At 45.6% G+C, this 23,782-nt stretch overlaps 2 protein-coding genes across 2 annotated transcripts; one reads left to right on the plus strand and one right to left on the minus strand.

Moving 5' to 3' along the window:
* The first annotated feature begins 1,259 nt into the window (after positions 1-1,259).
* PARP2 (poly(ADP-ribose) polymerase) lies at positions 1,260-8,800 on the plus strand. The gene is made up of 19 exons (XM_048687815.1): positions 1,260-1,470; positions 2,136-2,481; positions 2,575-2,808; positions 2,909-3,036; positions 3,582-3,663; positions 3,772-4,001; positions 4,079-4,205; positions 4,637-4,692; positions 4,899-4,972; positions 5,328-5,374; positions 5,488-5,537; positions 6,043-6,105; positions 6,378-6,458; positions 6,755-6,865; positions 6,949-7,024; positions 7,575-7,717; positions 7,927-8,000; positions 8,273-8,372; positions 8,469-8,800. The coding sequence occupies exons 1-19, from the start codon at positions 1,387-1,389 to the stop codon at positions 8,565-8,567; spliced, it is 2,205 nt and encodes a 734-aa protein (XP_048543772.1). The 5' UTR covers positions 1,260-1,386; the 3' UTR covers positions 8,568-8,800.
* Positions 8,801-10,348: 1,548 nt separating this feature from the next.
* LOC147960673 (protein neprosin-like) lies at positions 10,349-13,533 on the minus strand. Its single transcript, XM_087533478.1, has 7 exons — positions 13,444-13,533; positions 13,255-13,359; positions 12,944-13,117; positions 12,787-12,840; positions 12,491-12,637; positions 11,381-11,727; positions 10,349-10,529 (listed from the first exon to the last, which is right to left on the minus strand). The coding sequence occupies exons 1-7, from the start codon at positions 13,531-13,533 to the stop codon at positions 10,349-10,351; spliced, it is 1,098 nt and encodes a 365-aa protein (XP_087389604.1).
* Positions 13,534-23,782: the final 10,249 nt, after the last annotated feature.

A 23,782-nucleotide genomic window follows, 5' to 3' on the forward strand; every position in this document is an offset into this window, starting at 1 on the left:
TTTGCTGATCTCACTTGTATACCGGTTGTTCTTATATATACATATTAGATGTTTCGAGTAAATCATTTTGTGTGTTCAGAGCTGCTCCTGTGCATTGTCGATTCCACCTGCAAGTCTAATTGTTCTAAGAAGTATGCATGTCGCAGATGCCGGTTGAAGCTCCACGACATGCTCGTGCCACGCAGCGCTGCGGCAGCGCCCACTACATGCGGTAGCAGGTGTTGAGCTCAATGACGGGGCGGCCGCTGAAGTCGCCTCTGATCCTGGGCGGCTCCTCCCCCTGGACGGCCTTGGTGCCGAGCAGCTCCACCATGAACTGCCACGACGCCGCCCCGTTCCTCCTCGTTGGCCGGGCCATCACCGTGATGCGCGAGCCAACGGCCATCCCACACGGCAGCTCCACGGCCACCGGGGCGCCAGCGCGGGGCGCCGAGACGGTGGCGGGGCAGGACACGGGGGCTGACGGGGAGGGGGAAGGGGATGAGGAGGAGGTGGCGGCGGAAGGGGAGAGGTGGGGCATGAGGATAGCCGCGACGGCGAAGGCGGAGGAGGCTGCGGCGTCGATGGAGGAGGCAGGGGAGGAGTTGGCGCCGCGGCTGAAGCGGATGGAGGAGCGCGAGGCGGGAGCGGCGGGGCGGCCCGGGGTGGGGAAGGTGCGCGTGTGGGGCCGGAGCGGGGCCGCGGTCGTGGAGGAGCGGACCTCGAGCTCACGGCGGCGCGGGCGGTCAGTGGTGGCGACGGGCACGACGGAGACAGAGACGGAGGCTCGGGCCGCGACTAAACGGTGCGACTCAGCCTTGTCCGAGTCAGCGCGCGGGCACGCGCCAACCGGCCAACGTGGCACCTGACGGGCGGGCCCAACTGGTCAGTTTTTCTGTCAATACGTATAAACAACATTTTTAGCCTCTTTTGCAACGTCTCGCCTCAAAGTTGGTACTCACACGTAAAAATTACCAATCTGGATACCAATCTGTTTCCAATGCCTTAATTGTGGTACTTCTATGCAATTTACTCAGAGAAATAAGTGGGTAGGGCCCAGCTGGGACGCGTGTCGACGCTGTTTTCATCCGGTTTAAAACAAACATTTTCCATAATATTTTCGTTGTTAGAAAATAAAAAAAAGGAGCAGTACGTATAATATTTCCAATTCCCGCTCCGCGTCGCTTTTTCCAAAATTCTTCGTGCTCTCCACCCCCCTTCCTTCTCGAGGAAGACTCCGACCCTCCGCCCCCCTTCTCCCGGAAGAAACCCCACACCGGAACCGCAAAACCCCAGCCCACCCACCCAAAATTTCGATAACTCCTCCCCCCCTCCCCATTCCCTTCCAAACATCTTCCAGGAACACGAGGAGGCCGAGGGGATCGGACGCGAAGGCGAAGGCGAGAGATGTCGGCGAAGCTGCGGGTGGAGGAGCTCCGCGCCGAGCTGCAGCGCCGCGGCCTCGACGCCTCCGGCACCAAGCCGGCGCTGGTGAGCCGCATTCCCTTCTCGAGAACTTCCCTAGCAGCCACGAACGGACCGACCGGGTGCTGTCTCGCGGCTCACGCTAGGGTTCCTCTCTCACACCCACGCCGCCGCCCCATCCCCCCTCTCGCCGCACCCATCCAATCTATTGTGTCTCGTGTCTCTCTCCGGGCGGCGGAGGCGTAGCGGGGCGTGATGGCCGCTGTGGGGCGTGCGCGGCTCGGCGGGCTGACGGAGCGCGGGGTTGGGGGTCGGGGGTCAAGGACGAGCGGCGGTGGCGGCCTAAGGTCGCGTGTGGCAGGCACGGGCTGTGGCTGGCTGAGCGCGCGCGCGCACAGGCGGTAGAAGCGGTCACGGGCTGTTCGCGCTCCTTTTCTCTGAATTTTGCCTCGACGGCACCGGTAGCAGAGTCACGGACAGGAGCAGCAAATCTCTCTGAATTATCGGATTTCCTGCTCTGTCTTTTTGCGTCATCTAGCTGCAATCCGCTGGCCAGCATTTGCTGTTGTGTGCACAGTTAAGTTGCTGAATGTGTGCACCATGTGCTTGTGCATATGTGTAATATGCCCACACCCGCTTCGCTCTTGTGATGTGTATCTTTGTGCTTACAAACATTGAGACATATGGGGATTGTCGTTGTGACTTACGTCCTGCAATTCCTTTTCCACTAGGTGCTAAGGCTGGACGTTGCAATCCGTGAGGAAGAGAAGGAGGCGGCTTCTGCAGCTGAGATATGTAATGTAGATGGCATAGACGGTGTGGTTATGGATGGCGAAGCAGAAAGCAAGAGCAAAAGGAAGAGGAAAAGGCATGGTGAAGGTGAAAATGAGGAGGAAAATGACATTTTGGATGCGGCAAAGCTACAGAGCATGGGCTATCGTGAGCTGCAGGCTTTGGCCAAGGCACGGGGGCTCAATACTAATGGGGGCAAGAAGGATGTTCTACAGAGGTTGCTCTCCAGCCCTGCTACTTCTGTTGTGGATTGTGGTATTCAAGACAAGAAGGAAGTAGAAGAAGGTTTGTTTGTCAATTAATTTCCTTATATTGGTTATTGAGTGGTAGGCTCTGAACTTTACCTGAGTATTAACTGTTCACTGTGTATTGGTTCAGCTGATGATGGGAAGGTTGAGGAGCTGAAAAAGAAAAAAATAGTCACAGATGTGATGCTGGATGCGGCACAGCTACAGGGCATGGGCTACCGGGAGCTGCAGGCATTGGCCAAGGCACGAGGACTTGCAGCGAATGGGATCAAGAAGGATGTTATTGAGAGGTTGCTATCAACCCCTGCTAATTCTGTGGCAGTTGCTGATGGTGGTTTCCAGGACAAGAAGAAACTTGCAAAAGGTTTGTTGATCTATTAATTTCTTGTATTGATCACCGGAGGGTGAGGTTTGAACTTTACCTGTTTTTTGGCATGGTCGTTTATGCATTTTTGTTCGTGCAGGTGGTGTTGGGGAGGTTGAAGAGGAGGTGAAAAAGGAGAAGATTGTCAAAGCCACGAAGAAAGGTGCTGCAGTGCTGGATGAGCACATCCCTGACGATATAAAAATGACCTATCATGTATTGCAAGTGGTGCGTGAGTTTATTATTGGTTAATTTTTCTTACCCATATTGTACCTTGGATGTGTGCACTTCAATTGAAACCATGGTTCACTAAATTCCTACGTCCTATGCAGTATGCATGCTGAGTGAGTTCAAATCAAAACATGATCTATCCATGAATGTCAAACTTAGACAATGCAAAACATGATCTCTCATGAATGTCAAACTTAGACAATTCCTCCAACCAAATTAAATATTTTCATTCATATGGTATCTGATGCATTACATCATGTTCAGGTTGTCACTTTGGCTTTAATATTCATAGATGTGATAGCCTATGGCGGCACCCAAATATACCATCTTAGCAGGCCTAATTTTACCATGTGTTTAGAGAATAGACCAACAAAAACTTTCACTGGCATCCTTCATGTATCATCTTAGTATTCACTATGTAGTATGTACAGTAGCTACAACGCATTCATCTTAGTATTCACTATGTACAGTAGCTACCTTGAACGGTTATCTGTTCTTTCTACTATTTTGTTCACATCTTCGTTATACATATTTTATTGCAGGGTGACGAGATTTATGATGCCACCTTGAACCAGACTAATGTTGGAGACAACAATAATAAGTACTATATCATTCAAGCTTTAGGTTTGTCCTGCAACTGCAAGTCACTGTTGCTTACTAGCACCAGCACCACGAACCTATGAATGATGTGTAACATTCAATGGAAAATTAATTAGTGTTTGTTAACTGTAGAATCTGATGCTGGTGGAAGCTTCATGGTTTTCAATAGATGGGGGAGAGTAGGGGCACGAGGTCAACAAAAGCTACATCCCTGTTCAACACGGGACGAAGCAATAGACGAGTTTGAGGGAAAGTTTGAGGACAAAACAAAGAACAGTTGGTCTGACCGCAAGAATTTTGAGTGTTATGCAAAGAAATACACATGGCTTGAAATGGACTATGGTGAAGTCGACAAGGAAACAGTGAGATTTGGCTTTTAGTACTTACTTTGCAGTTTAGCACTTTTGTTGTTTTTAATCCTGTGGTCTTCAAATTTCAGACTCAGGTTCAAAAGAAAGGTTCCATTACTGATCAGATAAAAGAGACAAAGCTTGAAACTCGAACTGCCCAATTCATATCCCTCATTTGCAACATAAGTATGATGAAGCAGCAAATGATGGAAATTGGTAAGTAACTTGACAGTTCCTGCTTTTTGAACTGACATGAGCATCATAACATTCATCTGTTACAGTGAGCTTCTTATCTGTGTTTATATGCTAATTTGATATATTGTTAGCACCCTGCAATCTTCATGATGTATCACCACCTTCATGTTCTGATGTGCCCGTACATGTATCTGTACAACTTAGGTTTCTATATGATTCAGGAGTTATAACTAGTTAGTTTTAGGAACTGAATACAAAGAGTTAATGGCCATACTAGAAATACATATGATCATCTGCTCAACTACTGGAGTTGGATTAATTCGGTTGAAAAAGATCTTTTATGTTCTATGTTGTCCCAAAAGTTTTCGTTCTTTGTTTTTGACAGGTAGATATACCTGTTGCTTACTCATGTAGCATTTGCTTTTACTAATTCATCCTGCCTAACCAATTAGGTTATAATGCTGATAAACTTCCCCTTGGAAAGCTAAGCAAATCTACAATACTTAAGGTGAGTTATTTTGATGCATCTTTCCTTGGAATTATCAATTCAGTATGCATATTACGTGTTGAAGAAAATCGCATAACATGAACTCTAGTACTTATAGATTTAAATCGGTATGCGGTAACAGTTTGCATTTTGAGGTCTTGGTTTCATTTTCCATTATCTTGTCCTTTCTCTCTATTTTGATGGTGACTTTTCAAAGCTTTCCACAGGGCTATGATGTTTTGAAGAGGATTTCCAATGTTATTTCAAGGGCAGACAGAAGACAGCTTGAACAATTGACTGGGTGGGTCCATCTTCTGTTTTTATCTGACTGCAACCGTTAAATATAACAATTACACATGCCAATTGTTTTTAGTGAAAGCTAGTTCATCTTTGAGGATTTGAAGGGTAAACATCTCCAGGTTTCATTTTTGATAAAATGGTTCGGTCACTAGGATGGACTACAGTTAATGGCTGTTTTGCCTATGTAGCATAGACTTATCAGGATCTGCAGCATGTAATGATGATAGTTGTGCAATGCATGACATGCAGCATGTAATGATAGTTGTGCAATGCACGACATCATTCACCATATTTGTATGTCATGTTGTTTAAAGACCTATATTTACTACAATTTCTTATATTACCTTTGGCTACAGGGAATTCTACACCGTGATTCCTCATGACTTTGGTTTTAAGAAGATGCGTGAGTTCCAAACTTTCTAGATTAACTGAACTTACAGCCAATATTTAGCATATCCGGCTATGTTTTATACCTTGTAGGAGCAAATCTGATCTTCTAACAAATTTATCTGACAGGTGAATTCCTTATTGACACTCCTCAGAAATTAAAAGCTAAGCTGGAAATGGTAATAGTATTACTATGTTCGGCATGTTCGGCTTAATCTCAGCATTTTAACTGTCATGAGTTGTTAAAATCTTATGCTCAACAAATGATTCTTTTCAAGAAAACTTTCGGAACAATGGATGTTCTAATATTTATGTGGTTCTATCTCCATCATGTACACTACTGTCTAAGGAAGAAACTTACCTGTCATCCATCTCAAAAGAGCTATCAGGGTTGTTCAAAATTTATGTGGATTGTAGTTTCACATTCAAATTGTTTTCTTGCAAATATTCATATTTGTATGCCACTATGACTTGCATACTACTGTCTAAAGGAAGAAACTTACCTGTCATCCATCTCAAAAGAGCTATCAGGGTTGTTCAAAATTTATGTGGCTTGTAGTTTCACATTCAAATTGTTTTCTTGCAAATATTCATATTTGTATGCCACTATGAATTGCACCGTTGTCTCTATTGCCTCCGATTTCTATGGAATCTTCTCAGTGTTATTTTGTTGCCTTTTCTTAGGTTGAAGCCCTTGGGGAGATTGAAATTGCAACTAAGCTTCTGGAGGATGATTCAAGTGACCAGGCATGATATTTTGCAAATAAATCTGTTTAAAGATTGAACTCTGGAGTTACATCAGTTGCAAATTTTTTATTTATCTTTGATTTTCAAGCTTGTGGTTCATGTTATTATGCATAACATGCTTTCATACTGTCTTGGATAACCAAAACTGTGATATGAATTTCTACTTGTTGCTTAAACTTGTTTTCCCATTGTTTTAAGTAACTAAAGCATCTTTGTGCTTGTATACCCTTTGCACATGTTGCAACCTAACTGCAACGTGTTCTGGAATGTAGGAGGATCCACTGTATGCTCGATACAAGCAACTTCATTGTGACTTTACGCCTCTTGAAGTTCATTCAAAAGAGTACTCTATGGTAATACTTCTACAAATAATCTCGACCCACAATGGTATTTACGGCTCTTAAAATTACATATTGCTCACCAGGTGCATGAAGGTGCAACTGTCATTATAACAACTAAAGTGGGGATATCTTTAGCATTTTCTTCTTTTAAAATGTCTGAGTACTTTATTGATTGACTTATCACGCTTGAATGGCTTTACTTCTTATCCACTACATTTATTCTTTTAATCTTGTGAATGTTGATGTTTGTCCAGTTTTTTCTTGAAGGATTTTGGGTTTAACCTTGTTTGAAAATCTCTGCTGTCCAGATAAAAACATATCTGACGAATACACATGGCAAAACACACTCGGGTTATACTATTGACATATTACAAATGTTTAAGGTGTCAAGACATGGTGAAACAGAGCGGTTTCAGAAGGTCAGTGGGTCTTCCTAATCCGCCGCGTCTAAGCATTTCAAGAGAACTGCTATAAATGTCTATTTCTCAAAATATTCTTGCAGTTTGCTAGTGCAGGAAACAGGATGCTTTTATGGCATGGTTCTCGGCTGTCCAACTGGGCTGGGATATTTTCTCAGGGTAATGCTATCCACGATTGTCATTGAAGCTTTTTATTCATAAGTATAGAAATAGATTTGCTTGTTTGTTTTACTCTCTCCATTCCAAAATATAGTGCGCCCGCGCTTCCCGAGGTCCAACTTTGACCATAAATTTAGCCAACGAGACCAACTGCGGCGGGAGAAAAAATTATATAATTGAAACTTCTTTCGAATACGAATTCACTGATATAATTTTTGCTCCCGCCGCAATCGGTCTTGGTAGTTAAATTTACGGTCAAAGTTGAAGCACGGGGATAGAGGAAGCACTACATTATGGAATGGAGGGAGTATGAGTTATGACATACTAGTTGCTGTTCCTAGTTCCCGGAAATAGCATTTGGGTCCCATCAAATGTACATTAAGATTAATTTACCTAATTACCTTCATCTGCATGAATTTGTGCTTCATCATTATCTGAATGTATTTTCTGGTGGAGCCTCTCTTATGTTAACTGCCTTTGTTTATAGCCTCAACTGTTTGTTAGTATAAATGAATGGCAGTTTTAAAACTAACATGATTCTTGCTCTCAGGTTTGAGAATTGCTCCTCCTGAAGCGCCTGTTACTGGCTACATGTTTGGAAAAGGGGTTTACTTTGCCGATATGTTCTCCAAGAGTGCAAACTACTGCTATGCTTCACAAACATCTAGATCTGGGGTGCTGCTTCTATGTGAGGTCTGTTTATCGTTGTCACCTCCAAGATATCAGGATCTGGGATTTTGCATGTTACATGTTAGCCCAAGCGTTGTATTATTCACCTCATCTTATCCATGATTGAGTGTTGGTTTCAAGAGCCCAACCATTTTTGTGTGGTTATTCATGTGTTGATGACTTGCATTTCTATGTGGTCTGCTTTTAACGTTTACTCAACTTACATCTGCCAGGTTGCACTGGGCGATATGAATGAACTACTAAATGCGAAATACGATGCTGATAACCTGCCCAAGGGAAAACTAAGGTCAGTTTCTGATGCAACATGCTTTCGATCAATTCCAATGCTCACTTGATTCGAAAAGGAACACCAGTTTTACATTATGTCTTTCCTTACAAAAATCAAGTCTTTATTTAGTCAGTACTATTCCCAGACCACTGGATCAGATGGGGGATAATATTGTTGTGTGTAAAGTGCACAATTCTATCAGTTGGAAACATCTGGTTAATAACATAAATATTGCTGTTGCTGCTTGATACGAGTATGAGAAACATCTGGTTTCAATCATTTTGATGCAGTACCAAAGGAGTTGGCCAGATGGCACCAGCGGAGTCGAAGGTCACTGAGGATGGCGTTGTTGTTCCACTGGGAAAACCCAAAGAGGAACCTTCAAAGAGGGTATGTTGTTTTGTTCACTTTGTCGGTACACTGTTGTAATCCAACCCTGTAGAAATGCAGGAGCTCTATGATGATTAACCATGTCACTGGTTGCAGGGTAGCTTGCTGTACAATGAGTACATTGTTTACAACGTAGAGCAGATCAGGATGCGGTACGTGCTCCATGTTTCCTTTAACTTCAAGGGAGGACGGTAGACAAGTCAGGCTCGTGGGAAGCTGGAAACCTGGAGGCAATGATGCGGGACCTCCATCGTAGCAAAACCACTTTTGTGTAGATTGTTAGTGTGGTAGGTGGGTTTTATCTTCAGGGGTCTCCTTTTTGTTGAGCAAATGTTTAAGCCTTTCCTCGCATTTTAATGCCGGTTCCAGGCTTCCAGACTCTGATGGCTGATGCTGCGTGCATATTTAATGGCAATCTATTTTCTCAATGACTGCATTTCTTTGTGGACAGCAACCAAAATGAACCCTGATGAACAGTAAAATTTGGAGAAGTTGTAAAACTTTGTTATCTCCCATGCATGAGACACGCCGTGCATGGATCAGCCGCTCGCTTTAGATGGAGATTCGGATAGATGCACATCTCTTCTAGTTGTATTTCAGCCAGTCATATGTCCTACTCCCACTCCTAAGGCTGTGTTCGGTTGGCATGGTTTTGAAGGGGTTTGGCAGGGATTAAATCCCATACAAATCAAATCCCTGCCAAAACCACTCCAATCCCCTTGAGACAGGGTGTAACCGAACAAAGCCTAAAGTAGCATGTGCTTAACTGATACTCATGGTCCATGCACCCACTCCTTGCCACATTGCACACTCATGTTTTTTCAAAGTTTGAAATCAAAAGCCTGATTCAGTATCAGGCACTCAGTAAACAAGCCATTTGATGGAAAAAACTTTGGTCTAGGAATTATCTATAAATGGACTTTGCTGCACGAACGCTCCACTCATGCATGGGGTGATATATGGAGAAACAATTCCTTATTTAACATTATCTTAAATTTCGTTTTCTTATTTGACACTAAATACCTTTTTCTTTCCTATCTAACAACGAGTCTAAATTTTATGCTTTTTATAACACTTTCGTCCATTTTAAGACTAAATGACACCTGAGAAGACCCTTTTGCTCCTCATATAATATGTGTGTGGAGGGCAGTGGCACACACACGCAACATCAGTGTGAGGCCAGTAGCACACACACAGCAACACATAAACACACAGCAACCACACGCACGCACACACAGCAGCACACACGCACGCAACACACTCACAGGCAGCAGCACACACACACGCAGCAGCAGCACATACCTAGCAGCAGCACACAGCACACAAGCATGCAAACATCACACACACACGTACATACACATGCACTAGCAAACACACACACACCAGCACACGCACACAAACATCACACACACACACGTACATACGCATGCACTAGCAAACACACACGCACACACCAGCACACGCACACAAACACACACACACGGCACACAGCAGTAGCATGGGTATGCGTACACACACGCGCGCAACATCACACAGGGCGTGCTTGGTTGCCGTAGTCTACAGTAGCTGCATTGCATAGCCTTCTCAACTCAGCCTGACTATGCAAATGCAGCCTCAAATGCATCATCTGCATATTGTTTAGTTGCCTGCACGCCCTCTTGTCTGCATGGGCTGAACCACACTGCTTGGTGTTTTGTTGTCTGCATGTTAGTGGACAAATCCAAGGTATGGTGTTTGGTTGTATGCAACGCCTGGTGTGTGGTAATCTCTTTGGCTAGTTGGTGAGGTTACCAGCACACTTCGGCACAACAATGTAGCAATCATAAACAGAGCAAAGTATAAACAGAGGATCAACTACTTAAGAGCATATTTCAGATAAGCAGTACCACATTTCATAACAGTTCAATGCATAAACCACAAACATAAATAGTTCAAAGCAGACTCAATAGTAGTACTTAGGAAGAGGTGCCCCGGCTCTAATCCTTGGTGGCGAAGGTTTCGCCGTGCTTCCCGCACTTGTTGACGACCTCAATGCCATCGTCGTCGAAAATGATGACCTTGAGGGTGTCGGGAGTGAGGAGCTTGAATGCCACCATGTAGCCGATCTTGATCTGATGAACGGCTGCGTAGGTGGCCCAACCCTGATCCAGGATCACCCTGCCGTTCATCAGCTTCACCGTCAACTTTCAGGAGCAGCCGATGTTGTTTCTGAATTTGAACTCCGTCGGCACCACAACAAAGTGCTTGGTGAAGTCCAGAGACATAGGGATGCACTCAAACTTCAGTGCAAGGATGACCTTGAAAAAATGAGTTGAACCATCCTCCTAATGGTAGTCACCCCGTGTCCCGCTCCTCCTTGCTAGCCGTCGCTACTGCTAGGGCTCGTCGTCGCCAGTTCGTGTCGACCCGTGGAGGCATGGACTGAATCGAATAAACGAAGGAACGTCCAGATCGAGCGTCGTGGACGGGAGGTCGTGGTGGTGCGTAACTTGCATATGGCCCAATAGTGTACCTGACTTCCATGAGGACCAATAACGCGAGAACAGGATCGATGGCTGAGGAACACCCAATACGTGGTTTTATTTTCGGTGGATTTTTTTAGCGAACGATTTATACATAGTAGGGTGAAAAAATCGCTGGAAATCAAGGTAAGGCGAGCGCCCAACCTCCTACCGAGAGCTCCGCCTGTGACATTACACACACGCGCGCATAGAAACATACCATATGAGGGCAAAAGAATTTTTTCATGTGTCATTTAGGTTTGAAATGGACAAAAGTGTTATAAAAGGCATAAAAATTTAAACTCGTTGTTAGATAAGGAAAACATTATTTGTCGATGTCAAATAGGGCATAAAATTTAGATACGGTGTTAAATAAGGAATTGGAACATAAATGTAACGAATACAAAATATGTCACTCAACCACAAAGTAATATATAGAATTGACATTCCATAAATATTTCACACTAAAGGAAAAACTATATCATCTCACATCATGTGGACTGAAACGGCCCCCCATAGAAGAATCGCCCATCGACAACGGGAGTGGCTCGGTAGATATTCGAGTCAGTAATGACAGTGGGTGAGTCTTGCGTCAACGGCGAGGCTTGGCCATTCTGATCGAAGATTTGGATATTGCTCATGAGCGCGGACGCAATCGCATCACCCGTGGGAAGGTAGCCACTGCCCATCGGAACTAAATTCGTCGTGTGGGTCTGCACGTATCCACCAAAACGGATAGACGGCGCTTGGTTCGCCATCCCTCTGGTAAATAACGACTTGGGGAAAGACCCAATAAATGCAGGGTCATCCTGATTGAGCCCGTAATACACCAGCCAGTCTCCCATTACGCCGTCCTGTAATTTAGGGGATAGTTAGGTTCCAACGATGCATAGAGTTGAATGAAATACGTTTGTTAACATTTAGCAAAACCACTAATACGAAACTTGCAAAGCGTGCCCAGCAAATTGGCACAACTTAACATGCAAAAGTACAGTTTTCATGACATGTTTTCATACATATCACCCATGTTGAAAAAGCTAATTGACACGACTTAACATGCAAAAGTACAGCTTTCATGACATGTTTTCATACATATCCCAGATGTCGGGAAAAACACATAACATGCATGTTTTTTTTTTATCATATATCATATCTATTCAATACAATCACACAGAAATTTTAAACCAGTGCACATCAATGATCATATAATTTCATGTTAATTTAAAATTTGGTAAAAAAGAACCAAATAACATGCAGATAGAGCAAAGATGTGTACTTTTAGTAACAAAATTACATGTAAAAAAACCAAGTAATTATACTTATACAAATTAAGCATAATATGAAATATTAATTGCCCACCATTGATGAGAAATTATGAGATGGATTAGATCAACACTGCCCACATAGACTGCTTTTATATTAGCTTCGTAGATACAGAGATACATGTCTAGCTAAGAAAGTGAGATTTCGGGTGTGGACGGATGCATCTTATTATATGATTGGAATCTAAGATGAATTTCACATTATGTTTTCAGGAATTTTTTTTGTATAATTTTACATAAATTAGTAAACATCTCGGGATGAAACCACATGCCAATATTGGGTGGAGGTGTGTACCTTAAAAATTATAATAGTGATGGTTTGTTTGAGTCCCTTGGGTTGGGAAACTGTCTCAATTACACCTCCGAGCGTCATGGGTGCACCCTCTGCCGGCCGAAAACCGCACTGGGCATTGGGGCAACCAGTTTCTTGTAACCCATCATTCTACATCAACAGTAAAGAAGAAGAACAACAACAACACGTGTTAGTCCATAGAAGGATAGTTAATTAAGTCATGCATCTTGTGGATCCCAAAGCAGCCTACAATCTTATATGTAGATTAAAAAGAAACGAAGGAAGTATTATAGACTCACCGTCCATAGGCCAGCTAAACGGGTGCGCAAATCGCCGTACATCTTGGGTGAAACCTAGAAGAACGACAATGATCGAGGAAGCAATGTAAGCCATCTGTATATCACATCTCTCCATGCATTTGGCGCTGGCATGCATGTTGATATCACACACACTTACCTCCCAGCCGATCTGGATTGTACTGTAGCTGCTCGGCTCACCGTCTCCTACGTCGAAGAGGATGATCGAGCCCACAGTGTACTGCTCGATGCCGAGGTTGAAGTTGTACACGTCCATCGTCGCCATGATCCCGTAGTAACCCTGATCGGATGCTGCTGTCTGGTGCGCAGCAACCTAAGTGACGACACAGCACAAAGTCAAGTTTTTTGTGTTCATCAAGAGTATTAGCGATGGTTTTGGAATATATCTCAAATCAAGAGTATATGCTAGTCTCCCGGCAAAAAAGTAAAAATAAACATAAACATACTTACGTATTCTGTTTGAAAACCAGATTCAGTATCGAGTGGTGAAACTTGACCGAGCGACCATCTTCGGGGGAACATCCTCGTTTCGTTCCTCCACTTTTGGAGGTTTACCTGATCAACAATGAACGTGCAAATTATCAAACTTATTTGTAATTTAGAAATTTGATTAACACGATCGATTATGAGTATACATACCTGTTGATTAGTTGGGTAGAGACGGGCAGCATTGGTTCCAGTGCCGGCCAAAAGCACCATCCACACGGTGAGACGAAGAAGATCAACCATCGCCTCGGCCGGTCTGATTGCACGCTCTTAATCTCGAGACAAAAGAACGTAAGCCAACTTAGTCGATCGGCAAGACATGCAGACGCCACGCGAGCCTATATAGACGCCGGTTTCCTCGTGATAAATTTGGAAGCTCTTTTCCACGATTTATTCTTTTGGGAAATCTTCCCCTCAAGTTTGTTGTTTCCATATTTGGTGTCAGATTGATTCCTCTATACTTGCGGCGGGCACTGAGGTTTCCACATCTCCTTTGAGGTTTCCATTTTTCGCGTAAGATTGATTCATCTTTACTTGCCTTGTGAGTTTTTTCTGCCATGTCGCACTCCCATTTGTGCGCCTCTTGTTTTTTTTAGTACATGAGTACATTTGTGTGCCTCTTGTTGAGTCTTTTTTAACACAATATTGACGCAGACGCTCATACATAACTCATCCCTATAAACGCACGCACATCCTATACTTATAAGCAACTCCGAGTGACTGAGAAAACACATCATTTTGAGATTGATGAAGTTGCCACACATGCCTTTGTAGTCGATGGAAACATCTCCTCTCACTGAATGTACATCTCAGGAAGGCCTGAAATAAATCATGAAAAATACATCTATCAATGCCAAATTTAGGACTTGAACCCTGGGTTAGTTCCACCACAAGCAATGTAACCATATGAGCTACGCTCAGCTCAACAAGAGGAGTGTGCCTCTTGTTGATTCGACAAGCCATTTTAGCTTCCTTGCAGCTCCGGGTACAAACCAGTTTTTTTTGCGAAAAAGGCCTAAGGTTCTAGGAGTATATTAAATTTTTCATGTCCTTTCCCGCAAAAAAATAAAAATAAACATTCACATGTCCTTAGAAACATACTCATACACAAAAATAAAATTACATTCAAGTAATTGGGGATGCTGCAGTCTTCTTTCTTCTGCATCCACCATTTGCATGTCATGAGCATAGTTCGATGCCGCCTCTAGGCCTTCGCCTAGGTGGAGCAAACTTTTTCAAACCCATGAGCTTGTAAAAGTAACGGTAGGAAAGTCGTCGATGCAGATCAGGCGACACCGACGGCCATGGTCTGCAAAGACCATGAACGTTGGTTGTATCCTGACAGATTCAACTGAAAACTTAAACCGACCAGATCCCAGAAAGTTGGAGACACATCTCCACATGCCTTCTGCCGGCGATAAGCATACCAATAGAACACAAAAAAGCAAAGAAAACATTATTCCTACAAGGAACAGGGCCGCCGCCTCACCGCTTCAAACCAAACTCCAAGACTCCCTAAAGAAAACAAAAAAAAATCAACCAGAACATTGCATGATAGGTCCGGGTTTAATGTCAAGCTCACCTCCGTCAGGGACTATGCATCAATTCCCTCTCCTCCGGTGACCTAGCCAGGTCAGGCCGCCGTTGAAGATTGCTGCCTTGGATCACTAATGTCAGCATGGGCACAACCTAACAAAGTCTGCCGCTCAAGCACACATCTCCTTTTGTCTTCCCGCCCTCCAATGCCTCCACAAGCAGGCCTCCCCCTCTTCCCGCCCCTCGTCGACCAGGACCTCCCAAGCAAGCACAGCTCGTGCACAAGCTTTGCCCGGCGACGAGATAGGGAGGAGATGGGGCGGTGAATAGGGTTTGAGTCACCCTCGTCCTCTCTCCACGAAGCATTTTCCCTAGTACAAACCAGCTAGTTTATGTTTATCTCCTTACCATACAAATTGTTGAGAAGCACTTTGGTAGCTTTTGGTTTTCTAGAAAAACACAATATAGACGCATGGTCAGCGCCGCGCCTACGTTGGAGGGGCAAATTCATAGGCCCATGCCTTTGGGGACAGGGGTGTATATGTATCTGCATATTTTGTTTCAAAAAAATATTGGTAGCATGTGCATAGTCCTCTAAAAAATACAGAAGGGCCCACGCATAGAAGGCCCAGGTGGCAGCCTAAAAGAGGAAATTGTCGGCGTTCTGGGAACGGGGGTCCCCAGACTTGCCTGCCTGCGGCCCATGGCGTGGCTGTGTTGGCAGGCCTGTACGGCCCATCTTCATCGACAAGGAGCCAAGACCCTCGCGAGGCGGACGACGCAAGACCTCGTCAGGAGCGGCCTCACCAGGCTGCCTCGCGAGGAGCGGAGATATCAAGGCGGGGCGAACCTCGCGAGGCTCTCATGACATGAGCCGTGACGATCGACACCATGCGGGCGCCAGCGTGCGCAGTGTCCTTGCTTCCTCTTTTGTGCTAAGGGAGCAAGCGCATGTGGGGAGTACCGAGGCATCAAGCAAATGTTTCCATATTGGTGCAACAAGACCAAGACTTGCAGGACGGCAGGACGGAGGTCACCGTGGAGCCCAAGACGGCGTCATCACCAGAACCTTTGGCAGGCGAAGACCACCTTTTGTCAGGATAGCTCGTACTAGCTGCCCCCTTTCAAATTGCCCGCCATTGTTGGCTCCCTTCTCACTCAATATTTGGGAAGAGGACCAGGGCCTCTATAAATAGAACTAGCCACCACAAAGAGAGGAGACCGGATCAAGGGCCAACCCTTAGCCACACCGAACACAAGAACACCTCAACCTCAAGAGGCTGTTCTTCCCCTTGTACTGTTCATCATCAGCCCAAGAGGCAATCCACCATCACACTGGAGTAGGGTATTACACCACAACGGTGGCCCGAACCAGTATAAATCTTGTGTCTTTCTGTTGCGAGTGCGTCGAGTTCGTCCGCGAGACCTTAGCGAGCTAGGGCGTAAATCGGTAGAAGGGAAGGAACTTCGCGCGCACCCCAGTGTTCGAACCTTAAGGGTCTACCGAAACCCCAGATCCGACATCTGGTGCGCCAGGTAGGGGTGCGCCGGAGTCTCTTCCTCGCCAATCGACCCGCCGACGCTCCACGACCCCGATGTCCGGTGACCCAAGGGCTGACTCCGACTGCTGGGCAGCTTGGCCAGACCGGGCGGCGACACCAGCCCACGAAGATCTCGACCCCGCGCCCCAAGCTGCGCGGGCGTCGCCTGCAGGGTGCGGGCAGTGGGGCCAGGCGTCATCCACCCTCACTCCACGGCAAACGCGAGCCACTGCAAGGGCCGCAAGCCACGCCGCAGCAACGGCACCATACACTCGGCGGGAGCAGGCGAACATGCGGGCCGCGCTCACGGTGGCGCGAGAGTTGCGGCGGTGCCGGCTGATGGAGAGCGGACGCGACGCACTGCTGGAACGTGTCGCCGAGCTGCTGGATGCGGCGACATCAGGAGCGCCGCCTTTCTGCTATCTGCTTCCTTCCCGAGCCGCCACTGGACCTCATGACGGGCCACGCTGCAACCGCGCGCCCTCAGGCGCGCCGGGGGGCGTCCCCGGCGCCAGGACGGCCGGCGGCACAGTGGGCCCCGCTGCCCTCGCGCCGCCTCTGGTGGGCACGGGCACGAGCGTTGCCCCCCATGGCCCCAGCGGGGCGTCTCGTCTTCATCCTCAGGACGCTGCGCTAGGTCGGGCGACGTGGAGTGTGGGGCACTATGGCGAGGTGTTCAGGATAACAGCCCCAGAAGCCTATGTGCCCCGCATGATGGATCAAGAGTACACACCGGAGGACGACCCTAGCTCATTTCTCGGGCCAGGTTGATAGGAGGAAGCATTGGGAGCTGAAGCCTTCCAGGAGCCGCCGGAGAGCCCCGCCAACCGCACCGTCGACAACATATATATGGTACCACTAATCCCTCAGGAGAAAGCTTACGCTAACCATGAGTCACAGATGAACCAGGCCCCGGCGCCGAACGGTGGTTCCGGCCCGACAGGAGAAACCCGCTGGGGGCTGCGTGGAAGGGGCCAGGAGCAAGCCCCCTCCCCGAGTCATGTGGAGCAAGGCAACACTCAGAGGTAGGCCCTCTGCCGGGGTGGCGACCACGACCTTTCCCCCGGCAAAGGACCCGTGGTCGCCGAGGGTGCCGCTGGCGTCCCCTCTGCCCTCGTTGGGCCGTCCCGGTTTCTGGTCGTCCCAGCGGTGGCAGGGGGTGGCGCAAGGCGGGGCCCTCGTCTGGCGTTTTGAAGCAACGCCGGTTCCTGTGAAGAAGGCCTAGTGCCTGTGAAGCTCGCCGCCCGTGACACTCTCACGTAATAATGAGTGGGGCTGTTGAAGGAAATATGCCCTAGAGGCAATAATAAATTTATTATTTATTTCCTTATATCATGATAAATGTTTATTATTCATGCTAGAATTGTATTAACCGGAAACATAATACATGTGTGAATACATAGACAAACAGCATGTCACTAGTATGCCTCTACTTGACTAGCTCGTTGAATCAAAGATGGTTAAGTTTCCTAGCCATAGACATGAGTTGTCATTTGATTAACGGGGACACATCATTAAAGAATGATGTGATTGACTTGACCCATTCCGTTAGCATAGCACTTGATCATTTAGTTTGTTGCTATTGCTTTCTTCATGACTTATACATGTTCCTATGACTATGAGATTTTGCAACTCACGTTTACCGGAGGAACACTTTGTGTGCTACCAAACGTCACAACGTAACTGGGTGATTATAAAGGTGCTCTGCAGGTGTCTCCGAAGTGAAAGTGCGTTATATCGATTAGAGGGGGGGTGAATAGGCGATTTTTATGAATTCTTCACTGAGGAATTTGCAGATGAGGAAATTCCTTAGCGAAGAACTCCTAGCAGCGGAATAAGTACTCAAAAGTAAACATAACATAATACAAACATAGTCATCATGATGAAATGAAGACAGGCACAGAGTACAGAAAGCGTAAGCACAGGATAACACAGGATGAAGACAAACTGACTGAAGAAAATGAACTGAGGAAATTGAGAAAATCATCAGTCAAAGTCTTCAAGCACAGATATGAACGAGTACACAACACAGTTATGAGGAAATGAAAGAGTTGAGGAAATGGAACCAGTAAGCTTGGTGAAGAAAATGATTTGGTAGACCAGTTCCAACTGCTGTCTCAGTTGTACATCTGGTTGGAGCGGCTGAGTATTTAAACTTGAGGACACACAGTCCCGGACACCCAATCCTGAACACGCAGCTCAGGACACCAAGTCCTCACCGTATTCTCCTTGAGCTAAGGTCACACAGACCTCGCCCAATCACTCGTGGTAAGTCTTCAGGTGACTTCCGAACCTTCACAAACTTGGTCACTCGGCGATCCACAATTCCTCTTGGATGCTCTAGACCATGACGCCTAACCGTCTGGAAGAAGCACAATCTTCAAAGGTAACAAGCGTCGGATCCACACAGGATCAATCTCTTCAGTGATGCTCAATCACTTGGGGTTTGTAGGTGTTTGGGTTTGGGTTTTCCTCACTTGATGATTTTCGCTCAAAGTCCTCGGAGGATGGGTTGCTCTCAAATGACAAGTGTCAGTTTCTCTCGGAGCAGCCAACCAGCTAGTGGTTGTAGGGGGCGGCTATTTATAGCCTAGGGAGCAGCCCGACATGATAAGACATAAATGCCCTTCAATGATATGATCGTTAGGTGGATAGATATTTTGGGACAGCTGGCTCATAGCACAGCGACGGTCGGAATTTTGAGTGGCAAAGTCCTCAGGGCTATCATGTTCCTCACTGTGTAGGTAATCCGCATTGGCGAATTTGAAAGTGCTAGTGATCGACTAGAGGGGGGTGAATAGGCGATTTTTATGAAAGTCTTCAAAACATGTAAGTTTCGAAGACAACGATAGAAATAAACCTATTACCATGTAGCGGAAGGTAGACTACACTGGGCAAACCATAGTCAAGTATTCAATGAAGTGAAAGCACAATGACTAATAGCAGCTAGGCAGTAAGGATCAGGTAGGAAGATATTGTGAAGACAAATAGATAATGCAAATAGGCACTGACTTCACAAGAGCCAACTATAAATAAAGAGATGGGAAGGATAGAACCAGTGTGCGTGATGAAGACAAAGGTTTGGTAGACCGGTTTCAACTGCGGTGACAGTTGTACGTCTGGTTAGGGCGGATAGGTATTTAAACCTGAGGACACTCAGTCCCGGACACTTAGTCCTGAACACGCAGCTCAGGACACTTAGTCCTCACCGTATTCCCCTTGAGCTAAGGTCACACAGACCTCGCCCAATCACTCTGGTAAGTCTTCAAGGTAGACTTCTAAACCTTCACAGACTTCGTTCACCGGCGATCCACAATGACTCTTGGATGCTCAGAACATGACGCCTAACCGGCTGGAGGATTCACAGTCCTCAAGTGTAATAAGTCTTCAGATCACACAGACAGGAAGACTTCAGTGATGCCTAACACTCTTTGGCTCTGGGTGTTTAGGGATTTATCCTCGCAAGGAATTCTCTCTCAAAGGCTCTGAGGTGGGTTGCTCTCAAACGACAAAAGCCGTACTCTAACTCTAAGAAGCCAACCGTTTATGGCTGTAGGGGGTGGGCTATTTATAGCCACTAGGCAACCCGACCTGATTTGTCCGAAATGACCCTGGGTCACTAAGGAACTGACACGTGTTCCAACGGTCAGATTTCAAACACACACGGCAACTTTACTTGGGCTACAAGCAAAGCTGACTTATCCAACTCTGGACAAGATTTGTTCTCATAGTCTTCACTCGAAGATATAGGATTTTGGTTAAGCATCACTTCAGTCATTCTGACTGGTTCTCTTGGACCCCACTTAACAGTACGGTGGTTCCTATGACTCAACAAAGAAAAACACAGAACGACGAAACTGCTAAGTCTTCGCGCTCCATAGTCTTCACGCGATGTCTTCTCATGTCATAGTCTTCAATGTGAATGTCTTCACATACCACCTTTGACTTCAATGTCTTCATACATTTTTAGGGGTCATCTCTGGTAGGAAAACCGAATCAATGAGGGACTTCTACCTGTGTTATCCTGCAATTCTCACAAACACATTAGTCCCTCAACTAGGTTTGTCGTCAATACTCCAAAACCAACTAGGGGTGGCACTAGATGCACTTACAGAATTCCTAACTCCTCAGTCAGAACAAATTCCTCAAAGACCAGAAGAACTTCATCTCTGTCACTGAAGAATATGACTAGACTGTATGAGATTTCCAATGGCTTCACTCGAAGGGATTGGTAGGTGTAGGATTTTGAGTTGAGCATCACATGGAAATTTTTCCTTAGTATTTCCTCGACCCCCTTTAACAGTACGGTGTTTCCTATGACTCAAGAAAGAGAAAATGAAACTACGAAAACAAAATTCTTCACGCTTCATGTTCATCGAATGAATACCAAGTCTTCAAGGTTACACCAATTTCTTCACTTTCAAAGTCTTCAGAAATCCAAAGTCTTCAGTCGAAGAACTTCATTTTTAGGGGTCGACTTTCTCTGTAAATATCAAACTCCTCATATACTTATAGACCTTTGTACACTCACAAATGCATTAGTCCCTTAACCTATAAGTCTTCAATACACCAAAATCACTAAGGGGCACTAGATGCACTTACAATCTCCTCCTTTTTGGTGATTGATGACAATATAGGTTAAGTTTTCAATGGGGATAAACATATGAAGTGTAAATACTGATATTGAGGAATTTGATTGCAAGATATAGAACTCCCCCTGAATATGTGCATAGTGAGGTATTTGCTTTTGAAGCATTGCACACTTGAAGAGTAGAATCATGGAGATCCCCCCTATATCTTGTAATTCATACACGCATTTGACATATTACAATGAAGAGTTTGAAATGCATGATGGAATATGGTGACTGATGTAATTCAGCATGCGTGCATTAGCATATATGAGGAATAAGCATGCAGAAAAACAAATCAAAAGTATCAGAGCACCATTGGGTTTAAGTTTACAACTCGATCTAATAAAGTCTCAGAAGAACGAGAGTTTTAACTTAACAAACAAAAAAATGCCCATATAGAAAGACCCGCTTGAAGACTAACTCAAAATTCCCCCCCTTTGTCATCAAATGACCAAAAGGATCGAATATGAGGACTAACGCCCCTGAAGAATATCAAGTTGATGAAGGAGCGCCAGCGTTGTTGGGGTCGTTTGTCGTGGAAGGGCCTGCCACAGTGTCATCCAAGTCTTCATTCTCATCGGTGTCGCGCGATGAAGAATATGAACTGGCCACCAAGGAAGGAACCTTGACCTTCTTGAATTTCTTCGGTGGAGGCGTAGACCAGTCAAAATCTTCCTTGAGACCCATTTTCTTCAGATCTTCTTCACCATACAGATGAGACAGAATGGCCCAGGTGCGACCGAACACTTCATGGAGATAGTAATGGTTTTTCTTCACTGCATTGTGTGTAGCAGTCATGTTGTGAAGAAATGAACCAAATTGACGCTTAACCCATTTATGATTTCGATCCACCTTCTGGTGAAGACTAAGAAGTAGCTCACGGTCAGTCATCACACGTGGAGCTGTGGCTTGAGGAGTAGACTTGGGTGCATTGGCAGAGTCATGTGTGACAGATTCATCATTGGTGGAATAAGATGGAGCTTTGCGAAAGTCACCATCCAATGGACGAATGCCTTCATCTATAACAACTGGTGCCTTGCCCTTTTCATCAACTGACGAATAGGTCTGCTTGAGGACTTCAATCGGGGGCAAGTAGCTGAGGTGATTCTGAACATCAGCTTTGTAGTTGAGTGAAGACCTTGTCCTGAGGAATCTCGTAATCCATGGTGCATAAGGCTTCAGCTCAAACGGTGAAAGTGCAACATTTGCCAGAGTCCTCATGAAGAAATCGTGATAATTGACAGGAATGCCATGGACGATATTGAATACCAGATTCTTCATGATGCCAACAATTTCCTCATCAGAGGAGTCGTGGCCTTTGATGGGACTCATTGTCCTCGTTAGAATGCGATAGACAGTTCGGGGCACAAAAAGTAATTCCTTCACGAGGAATTTGGTTCGTGGGGCTTGACCTAGCTTCAAAGGTTTCATCAAAACTTGCATGTAGTGATTTGTAAGCTCAGGTTCACTGTAAATTCAACGAGCTTCTTCAAGGGGAGGACTGAGTGGTAAGGCACGAAGCAATTCAGTAGCTCGTGCTGTGTAGTGAGTGTTCTCAGACATCCAGTCCAGCACCCATGAATTTACATCTTCAGAATCTCCTGTGATGTGCAGCGTCGCATAAAATTGAAGAATCAGTTCTTCATTCCAATCACAGATGTCAGAACAGAAGTTTAATAGGCCGGCGTCGTGAAGAACACTAAGGACTGGCATGAAGCACGACAGAGATTTCATATCCACGTGAGGAATGTGCTCATGGTAGAAGATTTTCTCTTTGTTGAACATCACTAAGGAATAGAAATTTTCTTGACTAGCAGTCCAGAAATGTCTCTTCCTTATGCGAGCAGAATCATATGGGTTGTAGTCTTCGAAGAATACGTGCTCGTCGAAGAAATCATCAGCCTTGAACTTTTGCTTGCATGAGAATGGATCCTTTGGCTTGGGCAGAGGAGTGTCAGTGAGTTGCATCACGACCTCAGGAATCTAAATCACAGGTTCTTCAGGCTGAGGAATTTTTGGTTCCTCTTTAGTGGCAGTCTGCGTCTTCAAATGTTCAGCAGCAGCAGTTTCTTCAGCACTAGTGGCTGGAATTTCTTCACGTACAGATGAAGTGGGATGAGTTTCTTCAGAGCCCATTTGAACAGTTTGTGCAGGGGACTGAGTTATTTGCTGCAACGGTATGAACATTGTAGAGTTTGGATGCTGACTTTCCCAGAATTCATCACTCATCACTGGGGTGGAGCAGCCAATGTCCACATCTTCATCTTCCATTTCTTCAACGCCAGCCTCTTCAGCTGTGAACTGAGGCATAGACGAGGAGATAACAGGTGTTGAAGGGATCATATCCACTTCAATTTCTTCATCAATCTACTCTGACGAAGCAGCAGAATGATTTTCTTCATCAGATCCGCTTGGGATCTTGTATTCTTCACCAAAAGGAACAAGGTCCTTTGATGGCATGGTTGAGATTGGAACAACATCGATTGGATTTGCAAATGAGCTTGTCATAGGCTTCATCTTCTTCGGAGCTGAAGAATCTGAAGCAGCTGATGCTTTCCTTTTCTTCACTGCTGCACGCTCTGCAGCCTTGGTCTTCTTTACATCTGATGGAGATGGAAGGATCGAAGTTGGTGTTGGCGCAGAAGGAGTAGAGGAATCTGGTTGATTTTCTTCAGGCACAACTGATGTGGTTGCCCTGATTTCTTCATTTTCTTCAGGCGCACCACTAGTGGATGCCCTGGCAATTTCTTCAGTGGCTGGAATGCAGTCATCAGCCCTGGAACT

This window comes from Triticum urartu, chromosome 7A (assembly GCF_056163025.1).
Source record: "Triticum urartu cultivar PI428250 chromosome 7A, HENAU_Tu73, whole genome shotgun sequence".
Lineage (NCBI taxonomy): Eukaryota > Viridiplantae > Streptophyta > Magnoliopsida > Poales > Poaceae > Triticum > Triticum urartu.